The sequence below is a fragment of the Malurus melanocephalus genome, unplaced genomic scaffold (genome assembly GCF_030028575.1).
Source record: "Malurus melanocephalus ecotype Western Australia unplaced genomic scaffold, MMel_1.1 scaffold_1453, whole genome shotgun sequence".
Taxonomy (NCBI): Eukaryota; Metazoa; Chordata; class Aves; order Passeriformes; family Maluridae; genus Malurus; species Malurus melanocephalus.
This window is the reverse complement of record NW_026624685.1, coordinates 20,899-34,329: the sequence shown is the minus strand read 5'-3', so window position 1 is coordinate 34,329 and position 13,431 is coordinate 20,899. Positions and strand designations below refer to the sequence as shown.

The 13,431-nt window shown below is 38.9% G+C and overlaps 1 protein-coding gene across 1 annotated transcript in view; it reads right to left on the bottom strand.

Moving 5' to 3' along the window:
- Positions 1–1,379: 1,379 nt before the first annotated feature.
- Positions 1,380–13,431, bottom strand: part of CDKL5 (cyclin dependent kinase like 5) — a gene marked incomplete at its 5' end in the record, with an annotated part of 29,896 nt that continues 17,844 nt past the window's right edge. Inside the window, 5 exons of the mRNA XM_057387951.1 lie at positions 1,380–1,778; positions 4,989–6,030; positions 8,193–8,353; positions 10,155–10,235; positions 13,252–13,431. The exon at positions 13,252–13,431 is cut by the window's right edge and continues 10 nt beyond it. Of these exons, the coding sequence (XP_057243934.1) occupies positions 1,599–1,778; positions 4,989–6,030; positions 8,193–8,353; positions 10,155–10,235; positions 13,252–13,431 (1,644 nt within the window). The remainder of the gene's footprint in view (positions 1,779–4,988; positions 6,031–8,192; positions 8,354–10,154; positions 10,236–13,251) is intronic.

Below are 13,431 nucleotides of genomic sequence, written 5' to 3'. Positions count from 1 at the left end.
AATTCTGTTAATAAAGACACCAAATACTGTCATTTACACTTTTGTCTTCACTTTAGACTTTAAAAAAGTAGTACCCATCTTGAAAAAAAAAATTGGGTTTTTAGTGTAACTAAGAATAAGAGATAATGCACTAAAAATWAAAATATCAAAATCAAATATTACGTATTTTTCAAGCAGACATAGTGTGGTTATGAAAAGACACTATACATACCTAGAACATCAATTTATTGGAATTATGACTATCACTAGAAATACCTGCACTGGATTAAAAATGGATCAGACAGTWTTTGAAACAATAATTCAGTATCACATTACACAATCCAACAACACAGAAGTTGTAAGTTTTTGTTCAAGCTGCAGTGCAAAATTATAAGCTAATAAATGCACTATTTAATACAAAGGTTGAGAATTATGTAAATAAGAATTTACCTTATTCACAGTAACTTGTACATACTATTACCACCAGGTATAGTATATTTGCACATACTATTATCAATGTGTTACTTACATTTAATATCAGCTTCCCAAAGTAATGGTTAAGTCCATATAAAATATATTTGATAGATAGAGCTAAAGAGGATAAACTCTCTAGTTTATAATAAGCAATTGAATAAATCCCAGACCTACAGTTTCTTTAGGACATAACATATGGAAAGTCATTCTTCTTTGGAACTTTTGTTTCACCACGTATGAAAAGAAACAGAATTCATGTGCAATTTCAGAAGCTTTTTAGGGATTAATAAAAGCAATTCAGGACTGAGGATCCTTAAGGATTTTCTGTTGGGTGTGCAACAAAAGCTTACATTGAAAAGCATCACTAAACAGTCCAAGTTTGAATTTTGCATCCAGGTTTGAATTTTGCAGTSGGACTCCTGCAGGGTTTGTCAGATTTTAACGTGTCAGGTCAGCAGAACAAGCTGAAGGGGCTCAGGGCAGATTTGTGACTCTAATTAAGGTCATTAGCTGAGTCCTGATGGAATTGCAGCTGATTGGGACTGGGTAAGGTTCAGGGGAGCCCCACAAGCAGGACAGCAATGAGCCTTTTATCATCTTTTACAAACAATTCCCCAGGCTGAGCCACGAGGCAGCTGCTCAGAAATCACCACCTTTGTGTACTGGAACAGAATCTGAGTGTCCACACAGAAATTTATTTATTATTTATTCTGAACTGCAATTATCTGAGTGTGCTTCCTGTTGGAAACCCTGATCTTTAATAAATCTTAATAAAAGAACTGCCATAGGTTTCAAGCCATAAAAAACTGGCATTACACTTCCAACACAGTGTCTGAAACAGCTCAAAAAGTATGTCAGTGTGTTACAGAGGTGTTTAGATAATTCATAAAAACTGAAAACACAAAGGAAAAATACTAATTAACTGCTTACTTTGGTAATATTATTTTGTTCATTTTGCCCTGATAAATTATATTGTGATTTAAGGTACTGCAGGGGATATAGTTCTCAATTAAAATCATTTACAAATAAACAATATGGTACAACACAGTCCAGCAAACCTAGCAAGGTAAACTCAACCTCTGAAAGTGGAGGAACAATTATTTCTTGAAAAAAAATTTGGTAGTTTTTCATGTCAATTCTCTGTATCAATTTCTACTGCTTAACTTATATTCCATGCTAAAATCCTTGATTAAATTTGAAAGATCCACCATAAAATTACCTCTGTAAAAGCTGCCAACTCTTCTTGGAACAGGGTCATTATACAGAATTCTATTTTCCTTAGTAGATGCTCCATCTTCTGTGTGTGGATCATGATATGCTCCACCCTAAACAAAAGAACATTAAACTATTTAAAATGGAAGAATGTAAACTGATTTGCAGTTTTTGTATAAAGCAAGAAAGCTCCAAAATTCACGATACAATTTTCCTTCCATATTATTTACTGCCAAATAACAGACTACGTAATCAATAATTACTTGGTTTTGCTGCTTGTTTGTTTTTTTTCCAAAATGACAAAAATGGCACTAATAAAATTTTGCCTCTAAGTWGAAACTTTAAAGAAATAAGTCTGATCCAGACCCTCAGATTTTCAATGTGAACGAAATGCAACTGGAACATCTCTGGAGGCATCTTTTACTGGGGGCTGGCTGAATTAATTTCTGATGGAATCTGGTCATTCTGCCACTGGCAAACTTTAAAAAGCAGACAGGAAACACWTCTAATTTTTGATAATTGCAACACCAAAGCACTATCATCTCTTATCATCTTTTATTTCTTAACATCATTACCTGGAGGTATCAACAGTCACAAAATTTACTATATGCAAAATAAAAACAAGTGTCTGAATTAAGGAATTTATAGGTAAAGTCCTTCAGTCAGACAGGACAGTAAAAGGAGTATCATTAGCTCTAATTCACTCTATTTTCCTGAATACAGCACTTCCAAGCAGAAGTTTAGGGGAGCCCTTAGGAACATCCTCATGCACATCATTTGACATCAAATATGACTTAAATCCCTCTTGAACAAATCAGAAGCTGCAATTTTTCCTTCACCATGGACCAACCACATAAAATTGAATGCTGTCTACAAAACCCACACTACAAAGAAACCCAGCCAAAATGAAAAGCTGCGATTTCAAATCACTGTATGAATAATTTGCAAAATCTCCTTTGCCTTTTGCTAATGAAGATCTGGTCCCACTGTCACAGATAAAACCAGCCTTGAAACCAAGACCAGACCTGAAACAATGCTTCAAATCCCAGCTGAATTCTCTCAAAATTCACCAGAGGCTGAAGCATTTGAATGAATTGCTGCTTGTATTAGATAGCTCTGATTTGTCAGCAGTTAAATGTCAAACATGAGACAGAACTGGCAACTTGGATTTGATTTTCTTCTGCTTAACCCTTTTTGTGTACATTTAGTTTAAATGTAAAAAAACCCTTGAAACAAAACTACTGTGTTAAGACTTATAAAGCACTAAAATTAAAACTGGATGGGAGCTTTTTCTTGATTTTTTTTAAAAGATAAGATTTAAAGCTTGGCAAACAAAGGATGTTTTTCTTAAAGAGACCTAGTAGAGCTCAATAGAAAATCAATGAGAAATTAGAAACATGGAAGTGAGGAAACTTCACAAAATATGAGCAGAGGAAGAAAACCAGGAGAACTGATCAGAAAAAATAAATATGGAAACAGTAAAAAATCTACAAAAACACGTATCGTTAATGAGTTTTTTAGTTCACTAATCCTGAGGGGAGTGAAGTTTTCTGATTCCAAATGCATAATGTAGAAAAGGGAGAACAGGAAGSAGCCAAAGACTGACTCCTTTTTGAAAATGCCTTTTTGAAGCATAAGAAGATTGACATTTTAATTTTGATTTGTTACTGAAAGTGGTATAAACCAATAAAAAACCACTGTGAATTTACAAACTTAGCATCCATTTCAGAAGAGTCGTTTGCCTTCCCCATTTCGAATGGTTAAAATACAGATTTAAAAGCATTAAGTGAAGGCTGAAGTTTTAAAAATATTGGTTATAAGAGATAAAGGCAAGTTCTTATCTTGAAGGAATGGGCTTTCCAAAGCAAATGAAAATGAACAAAACCATGAGCATTAAGACACACATCGATTTTTCCAATTAAAATAAGAATTTGTCAACCAATTTTCAAAGACAATGAATGATCCAATAAAAGCAACTGGCYTCTAAATAGTGGAAATAAAACCAAAATTATTCAAATTACTATCTGCTGCACAAAGCAGAAAATGAACTGAAGAATAGAAGCAGCATGAGCTTTTCTTATCAAAAACTGGAATGTTGATATTATTGCCCTTCCAAATAATCTGCTAAAGAATACATAACATTTAATTTGRCTGAAATGAGAGTGACAGATAAATAAGWACACTGAAAAAAAAMSRKTTTKRAAWKGRRSYKSYKSMAWYYCYTYCMRGSRGCTTTTAAAAAATTGTTATTCCATTGCCCTTCTCCTATTGTGGTATTTTCTGTGTTTGAATACACATAATGTTGGATGAAGGAGATGTGYTACATATGAAAAAGCAGATTATGTCCTTTTCTCTATTGGACTGAGGAGGCAACCACAGCTCAAACTCTTCTTTTGATGGTATTTGTAGACCCGTGCTGGGTCAGAGCATGGATTTCTCAGATGGACTAAGCAGAGTATTTCAGTTTCTCAGAGGAAACCATCATCTTTGGACCTTAAATAATATTTGCACCTCTGTGACTTCCTCCAGTTTGTCAACAAATCTGAACTGAAGTCAGTTTATCCCAGGAGTAGGAACAGAGAAAACAAACGCTCATTTTTGTGTTTGTCCCTGCACCATTTTGTTAATAGAGGAACTGAAAGCTCTGAGGATAAATACACATCTTTCCATATCTGATGTGTAAAACATGAGCTAATCCAGAACTGCTGTGTAGGGAATGTAAATCAACACCAGAACCAGCCTGTCCTCAACTCCCCATTAATGCTGACATTAAACCCTGCAAGGAGTCCATTCACCAGACATGAGGTCTCTGGATTATTCTAGATTTTACTTATCTTATCAATCTAAAGAAATATTGCAAGCTTTGATATTTCTCTAGTAAATGATGGTATTTCAGCAATAATGTCCTGCTACAAGTGACTGAAATGCTTCAAAAATTAACATTAGCATTCRTAACGGAAATACATACAAGAAAAGCTAAAAACACAAATGAGAAAATTAATTAAGCARAATGATGCAATAAATATGACATCAGACAGTGTAACCGAGGACTAAAAAGAACTAATGAAACTTTTAACTTCAGAGACAATTTTTCTGTTCTCACATTTCAGTACTTTAAGATAATGGTATTTATAGTCCATTTTTTAAAAGTGCCTTGAAATATTTGGCCCTTCTGAAAAAAAAAATCCCCATGCTTACAAGACAGCTTAATAAATAAAAGCAAAGGAACAAACAGAAGACAGAAGCAGGCCACTTCACCCACACACAGTAAAAGAGGAAGGTGGGCCTTGCACAAGAGGCAGAGTTTTGCGTTTTGGACTGACCCTGTTGGAATCGTCCGTGCAGTCCTCTCGTGAGGAGCCCAGCGAGCGKGTGAGTGATTTGTGCTGCACCTGTGGAGATAACAGTTGCAGGCTGTTTGCTCTGGCTGCCATCCCTTGCCCTACGCTCAAGCCACCCTCGGAGCCCTTGGAGCGGACTCTGTCCCGGCTCACATACATCGAGTGTCTCTGAGGGCGCTGCTGGGAGGAAAAGGGGCTGGTGTAACCCAGCCCATAGGAAAAGGACTCGTGTGGGGCAGACATGGAGTGGGAATGGCTTCCATCGGCCGCCTCGGGCAGCTTGAGCTCCTCCATGGTTTTGGAGTGGCGGGCGGGGGCTCGGCGGCTGTCCAGGGTGCCCTCGCTGCGGTTGTTCCTCCCAGACGGGCTCAGCACCTGAGTCCTGCTGTCCCCGTGCCGGGGGACACTGGGGCTGCTGGCAGAGCTGAGCTCCATGCAGCTGGATGGGAAATACCTGCTGCTGCTGCTGCTGCTGCTGCTGGGCTCGGCAGCCTGCGCCCTGGCCTCGGCCAGGTTCCCCACCGATTTGGAGTCACTGAGAACGCCGTGGCTCTTGGATTTGGTGCGGTACGAGGGGCTCTTGGAGGACTGCGGGATGGTGTCGATGTAGCTGTGGCGGCTGTGCTTGTCCCCGGGCTGCAGGGTCCCGGTTTTGCTCTGGGAAGGTTCCATGAACGAGTGCCGGTTCTGCTGGGATCTGCTGTTGGACTTCAGGTACTTGGAGCCTGAGCCATCAGAGCTCTTGGTGTCCACGTTAAAATCAAACTCTGTTTTTGCCTTTGGCTCCTTTGGGCTGAGCAGRTGGGGCATGTTGTTATTGGCTATATCCTTGTTGCCAGATCCAGGGCTGGGGCTGGGYTTTTTGGCGTGCATTGGACTCGGTGCAGGTCCGGGAAGGTTCCCATTTAAAAAACTYTCATTTGCTGCAAGAGCCTCTTCTCTCGGCCCGCCAGCCCCTAGTGTCAAATCCTTGCTGTTTGATCTGTGATGGGACTGCAAAGCAGAACTTTTGCTGGCTTGATTTCTATATTAAAATGCATAAAGAACCATTAATATACCAGATTACTTATTCATGTATTAATAACTTMAAAAAAGTGCACTCATTTCAGCTGCCATTTAAAACCACAAAATTTAACTGTGCTAAGATCAAATACTGCCAAGTGAGACACCAAAAGCTCCACTAAAATAACAAATTTGCAGTGTTAGTACATTGTTGTTTCTGGTTAYATTCTGATGGCAAACTCAGCTTTGGTTCATGATTTTGCTGACAAAAAAAAAGTGAAGATATCAAATCTAATCTCTTAGAAATTCCAACATGTATTTACATATTTATGCATGTATGTGAATACTATGTGAATACATCACTAAGGTAAGCATTACATTATGAAAATTAGCTGTTTATCAATCGAAAAAATCTTAAMTACACCTGGCATATCAAAGGAAGGCAGAACAATCAAGAGTGGCAGCACTGTCAAACACCCTGATACAATCAGTGCTCCAGGCTATCTGTGCATTCCTGGTTTGGAGGGGAGGGGAGAGGAAAGGAGGGGAAAAGAGGTTATTGTTCATTTACACACATCCAGATGAATGAGCCTGAGCAAACCCCAAACACCAAACTCAAACCAAGCCTAGCACAGGAGAGYCCCAGCTTTTGTGGAACTTGGCACTGTCCCAGCTCTTGGCACAGGAACCCATCCCAAAGCTGCAGTCTGACCTGGTGCAGAGCTGTCCTGAACCTCTGCTCTGCTTCATTTCTGGTTTGGGATTACAGGATTGTCACATCAGTTGGTTCTGCAAACACTGACCCGGATTTATTATCTCAGGTTTTCTGGCACTAAACCAGTTCTGCTCCTGGACTTAGGCTGGCACTGCGAACCAGCCAAGACTGAGCAGTGCTGCAGCTGAATTGTTTGCTTTGATGGATCTGGGCAGGCCATGAGCAATTCACTTATTTCTGTAGCAATTCATTTATTTCTGTAGCAATTCACTTATTTCTGTAGCAATTCACTTATTTCTGTAGCAAACCTATGACACACCTCAGAAATGTTATTGAGGGGTGAAATGAGAGCTCACTGTACCTTTGCTGATCTTGTTAATTATAACTGGATAATGCCAGCCATTTTTATACCTAGGATTTTTGTATTAACACTTCAGTGATCTAATCTATTTTATTACAGTTTCTAAAACTTCACAACTTTACTGCCAGGTTAAAATATCTTTTAGTTAACAGGAAGTATATTTTTTTAAAACTCAGAGATTTTTTTACTAGGCAAGCTTTTTAAACAAGTTTCCCATGCATCCAGGTTTTTCTTTCTGATGCYACATGTCTAATGGTAAAACTTCTATCACACACCTATAAAGAGAGCTAAAACTTTTTGGTCTATCTTTGAAAAAATATAGATTGCAAATATCATCATCCCAGGTCTTAAAATAGAGGAGTTTTTTTTTTTTTTAATTTTACAGGAAGAGGTAAAGAAAAGCATGGCCAGCATTARAAGCCACTAAGTGTGCATAGTTCAGAAAGAGACCTTCAGGAAAGCTTTTGCCAGAGGAAGAACAAGAGGCTTTTTGTCCTGAAGTGTTTTATCCCCAGTAAACCCCGTTCACTGAGGCATTAAAACTAAACTCAAACTACAGAGTCCAGCAAAGGAGTCACTGCGCAATCATTTTGATTTTGAGCAATCACCCCCTGCTCTGAGTTCAAACAGAGCAGAGCTGCAACTGCAGACACAATTCTGTTCATCTCCAGTCTGGAATCTGRTCAGTGTATGCAATTTTCAGGACATTCAGCTGCTAAAGTTCTGTGTGAACTTTCAACTTTTAAATATCAAAATCTTGGACAGATCTGTACATACACAGCAATGGTAGCATTCCAAAGAAAAGAGCATTCCTYTGGAATCTCGGGCATCTTCCAAGCCACAAAATTCCTATTGTTCAAGAAAAAGGCTAACAATCTTTTAAGGTGGATCAGCCCATTTATTTTTCACTGTCATGTAGAAATGGCATCAACACTGTCTTTGGTTGTTTTATCAAGAAGCATTCAGCCTGATGCAGAAACTCAGCAAAAATTTCATCTTGTGTAGTTCTAAGTGTACAACATAGCTCATGTGCTCAGCTTTTCCTGCAGCACAAATCCCTCACTGGCAGAGCAAATGGCAGTGCTAACAGGGACAAAGCCACATTTACCTGTTGGATAAAGTGTTGCTGTCTGCATGGTAAGGTTTTCTCTTAGCTGAGCGTGAGGGTGAACTTCCACAGCGATCCAAAAGTCTTTGGGTTTGAAACGAAGGGTGGTTCAAACAYTGCTCTGTCAAATATCTATCTGCAGGGTCTAACTTCAGTAAGTTCTTTGAAAAACAAATCCCAAAGTTTCAATGTTAGTATCTGTATTTATACCAGCAAAAAAAACCCCAAAAAACAAAAAACAAAAACCCAACAAAATAAAGAAYATTACTTGGATAAATTTTTAAACTCCAGAGTTTCTGGGATTAGATGAAACTGCTAGAATAATTTAATGGTCCATTAAATCGGATGTGATATAAAATAAATATTTACAAAACCTACATTCTACTTAGATGGAAGGGCTCAGCCTTACCCTTTATGAAACATAAATATGTGTTATATRTATATWATGATATMTACACATATATCAATGATAGTACARTTGCAGTCTGCTGCAGTACATGTAACAGCCTGATCAGGAAATTTCTGTGTGCAATGTGTGCTACTAGAGCTTGAACTACAGGTAATTATGGAAAAACGTTTCTGTGAATTAGAGAACAGGAGAAATACCACAACAAGTAATTACATGCACTGGGTATCTGATTCTGCAGACTCCTGAAATCAAGATAAAAGCTATGCTGACTCTCCTCAGAAGGCAGAGTTCAAAGAGATGTGGACTGCTTGTGTTGATGCAGAGCAGAGCAAATCTGGAGGATTTCTGCTGGCTACAGCAATACTGCTAAAAGCAAGTAAACACCAAGGATATCCCAAATCAGAGGACGTTTGCTTTCCATGAAAACTGGTGCAGATGGGTTTGGGATCACACAATTCATTTACAGCTGATCAGCCACATCCACACCTCATATGCACCCACATTGCCTCTCATTCTCAAGTGGTTCTGCAATTCTAAACCCAATTCTTGATCCTATGGCTTTCTTTCTTCATCTCACTGGGAATGAACTGATTGAGGGCTGTACTGCAGCTCAGCCTGGGAGTGATTTACAGCACAGTAGTGAGGATGACAGAGCATGTTCTATTCCTGGAACAACACACAAATGCATAGCACAGTATTTTTGTGGGGAATGAGCTCCTCCTGATTGCCCATCAGAAGATCCCTCAGGTCCACAGCCCAGTTTGGCCATGTGTGACTGTCTGACTTGTTCCAAACAGGACTGAAGAGTAACCCAACACACACACTGTGCAGAGGTGACAGCACAGCAGATTAAGAATTTGGATAAAAACCCAAAATCCTGTGTGTCACCTTTGACAAGTGTGCACATCCTCGTGCTCACCCAACAATGAATAGCAGAGCTCAGCTTAGCCTGACACCCCGAGGATGTATCAAACATAAGACGGGTTCAGAGCTCAGCTCAGCAGAGCTCAGCTCAGTCTGACACCCTGAGGATTAGCCAAACATGAGATGGGTTCAGAGCTCAGCTCAGCAGAGCTCAGGTCAGTCTGACACCCCGAGGATGTACCAAACCTGAGATGGGTTCAGAGCTCAGCTTATCCTGACACCCTGAGGATTATCCAAACCTGAGATGGGTTCAGAGCTCAGCTCAGCAGAGCTCAGATTATCCTGACACCCCGAGGATGTACCAAACCTGAGATGAGAAGGATCCAAACAGCTCAGAGCACTGACCCCGCAGTGCCCTGTGTGGATGGCAGAGCCCTGCAAGCACCGTGGTGATGTTTTTTGGGCCACACATTATTTATCAAATCAGTTAAAATTGAACACTCTCCTGACATCTGCAGGAGTTCTTTTCCTGATCCTAGGAAAGACCAAGCCTTYCTACAAACAATGGTGATACCAAAACACCTCAAAATGACGTTCCCAAGTCCTTCTAGGATTAAGAAACAAAGGTAAAAAGCCACTTACATATTTTCCTACATATTACAGACAGAAAATAAAAGACATTTTCCTACCTTCATAAGATCAAGCAATACACCACTTAAAATTCCCAAGTATCTTCTCTCTAAAGACTGTGGGTGATTGACTGCTGGAAACTGTAAAAAAATACAGTGTAAATATACTGATCATGTAAAAAAGGCAATACATGAATACAAAGTTTAAAATAACAGAAACTACACACTGAATCAAAACACATAATAACTGGGCATAATAAGCACTGAAAAAGTGGTTTAYAAAAACTATAAAACGTAATGAAACAAATAACTCTTGATGTGTGATAAGCATCTAGTCAACCAAAAAAAGAATTCTGGATTATCAGGACAGCCAAGAAACCTCTCTCAAGTGAGAAATAATCAACTTAGATTTTTTTTTTGTGGCATTATGACTGACAGGAGGTTTAAAATAAGATTCAGAACTAACATAAGTAACATATATAAAAACCAGAAGGTTAAAAATAGCTTTGAGTGACTATGAGAGTGCAAATATAGTACCAATTAAATATCAAACATTAACAAACAATTCCCAAATGTTTTCAGTGCAAAAAGGCAAAAGCCCAAAGGTTGAAGTTTCAGGGTCACTGCTGCAGTCATTTACACCATGAAAAGCAGTGCACGTTGCTCAGGGCATCCACTATTTGTAATATTATTKTTCAAAAATTATGTGAACTTTGAAGAAAAATGGAAGAACACTAATTTGAATACTTGCATTTCCAAATAATCGCTGTACTTTTCTTTTGACTTTGCTTTATTTTGAAGTGGTTTACTAATAACTGAGAAATTTTTTAAGTCCAAGTCTGACATATTGGTCTTAAACAATAACTTAGGTAAACCAAGGCTTCCSTGCTTCCTCCAATTTTAACATGAAACAAATTGTAAAATGCTCGTGTCTTTGTGTAAAATGGAATCATAAAGAAGCTTTTCTATCTAGAATTAGGGAAACACAAAAATCTGCTGAAGCCATGCAAAGCAGCAGTGGCTTTTCACTGGAATTGTTCAGATCCTTCACATAACTTATTTGCAGAACAAATATACACAACTCTACACTGCCACTCAGATTTTTCTATAAAGTCATGAGACTATTGGTAATTTCTGAACCCATATTATTTTATTTCCTTATGTCTTCAACATAGCCTGGATTTTTTCCTCCTCAAAAGATTTAAAGAGAGAGTACAAAATACTCCTTAAACATCAGGAGTGAGGAAAACTGTGTAATCTATGTATCCATGGAGGATATGAGCAGAAAGAACAGAGAAAGTTYGAAATGTGCATCTGAATCCATCCTGGTGTGCTTGAAGCCTTTTTTAAATCCTGTTTTACAGTATGGTAGTATTCACTCAGGGAAATGTAGAAATTCCCAAAGTCCAAGCATATGGTTMAAAAATTCCACATCATGGACCAGTTTCTATCTTGTGAACACCCAGCACCAGATACAGCTTGTGAGTAACTGGTTTGATCACAGCATACCTACTATCTGTTCTGACACAGAAAAGCTTTTATTCTTAAGCACTATGCTACTTCCAGAAAAAATACACTTCCAAGGTTGTCTAATAGCACGGGATAATTTTTTCCCATGAATTAACTAATGAATATCRTATTCCAAACCGGTAATTTTTGAAGTTTAAGCCATCATTCAGACTTTACTCTATGAGGAGCCATATGGCCCTGCCAACATCAGCAGAATCCTGACTTTGCAGCCAGGACTAAGAAGGCAGGACCAGGTCTGAGCCAAGCAATAAACCCTTGATCCAGGATGAGAACAGACTCAGAACTCTGAACCTGTGCTGATCACATCAGGGCCATGCTGTCCTCTTGAATTACTGTGTACAAAACAAAGACACTTCATTCTCATCTTCAGACATCACAGAGCATTTATCCAAACAAGATTTCACTGCACAACCACAAGTGCTGTCAAATAACAYTGAAGAGGCAGTCATTTATTTTGCTTACAATTTTTAAAGCACTGCTTTCCTGATAAGGGGTTATAAACCTCTCATACAAAAACCCCATCCAGCCCTCTGTTCTAAAGAGGGTGAAATACAAATAGGACCTTGCAAGAAATCCGTGCCTAGTAACTGTTATAAAACCCTCCATTCTGGAAGGGTCTACAAACACTTGATGGCATTACTTATCCTAGTCCCTGAAACAATGACCTTAACACCTTAACTCTACTCTTTTCTCATCATCATCAACTAAACCAAATTTATGGCCACTTTTAACACGTTATAACACAACTGGGCCCCCACTCCCTCCCTTTCTTATTTTGTCTTCTCACATTTTCTCTTTTCTCTGAGTAAAACTCCATCTTGAATCTTTAGYACAGATCAGGTCTCCTAAAACCTTCAGATGTCTCTATTTGACYTGCACAAATGATTTCAGAATATTTATCAAGATTATAAATTCACCTTTCCAAGCAATGTTCGTTAATAAAGAAACGAAACCAAAACTGAATTACAAGGAAACATGAGCACAATCACTGCCCAGGTATTGTTAAAAGTAGCAGAGATATTATTCATTTATTGATTCTGGTATTTTGTCATATTGCATATCCCAGTTTCAGCAGATATTCACATTAGTGAGTCTCTGTTGTTGTATTGGCAAACCCTTGAAAGGAACAATGCTGTCAGCAGTAGAGTTTCTTGCTTTACTTCTTGACTTACATAAACTCCCAGGAGGAATGCATTCAAAGAGCAGAAAGCTCCTCTGCCATGACAGGAGGATCTGGAGCTCAGATTTTCCCAACCAAGTAGCTCAAAGACAGCAGTCCTGAATTTTCCAYAACCTGATCTGACAACTTTGCCACTAAATTGTACAGTGCAAACCTGGCATTGCCACGTTAGACTGGGTTTAAGAAGCAAATTGCCTATGAATAATGCCAAAGCAATGAAAAAGAACACCTTTAAAAAACTTTCAACAGGAAAACAAATTCTTTATAATACTCAATTCTGCTGTAATTAGAATTTTACTTTGACTTATCAATGCCTTATAACGTACCTATCGTACATTACATAGAAACACACGCAGTAGATAATGCACAATGGGAACGAAAAGAACCTTCACGGCAATGGACACAAGTAAAGAAGCAAAATAAGAAAAAAGAACAGTTTTGGCTCACCCGCAGGCCGTGGAAGCGGGGGTTGCTGTAGAAGAGCTTCATCTGCTCGGCTGGCAGCGGGCCCAGAACCTTCTGGATGGTGAAGAGTTGGTCGATCTCGCTCTCGCCAGGGAACAGCGGCTGYCCATCGCTGAGCTCGCCCAGGATACAGCCCACGGACCACATATCCACTGCCTTCCC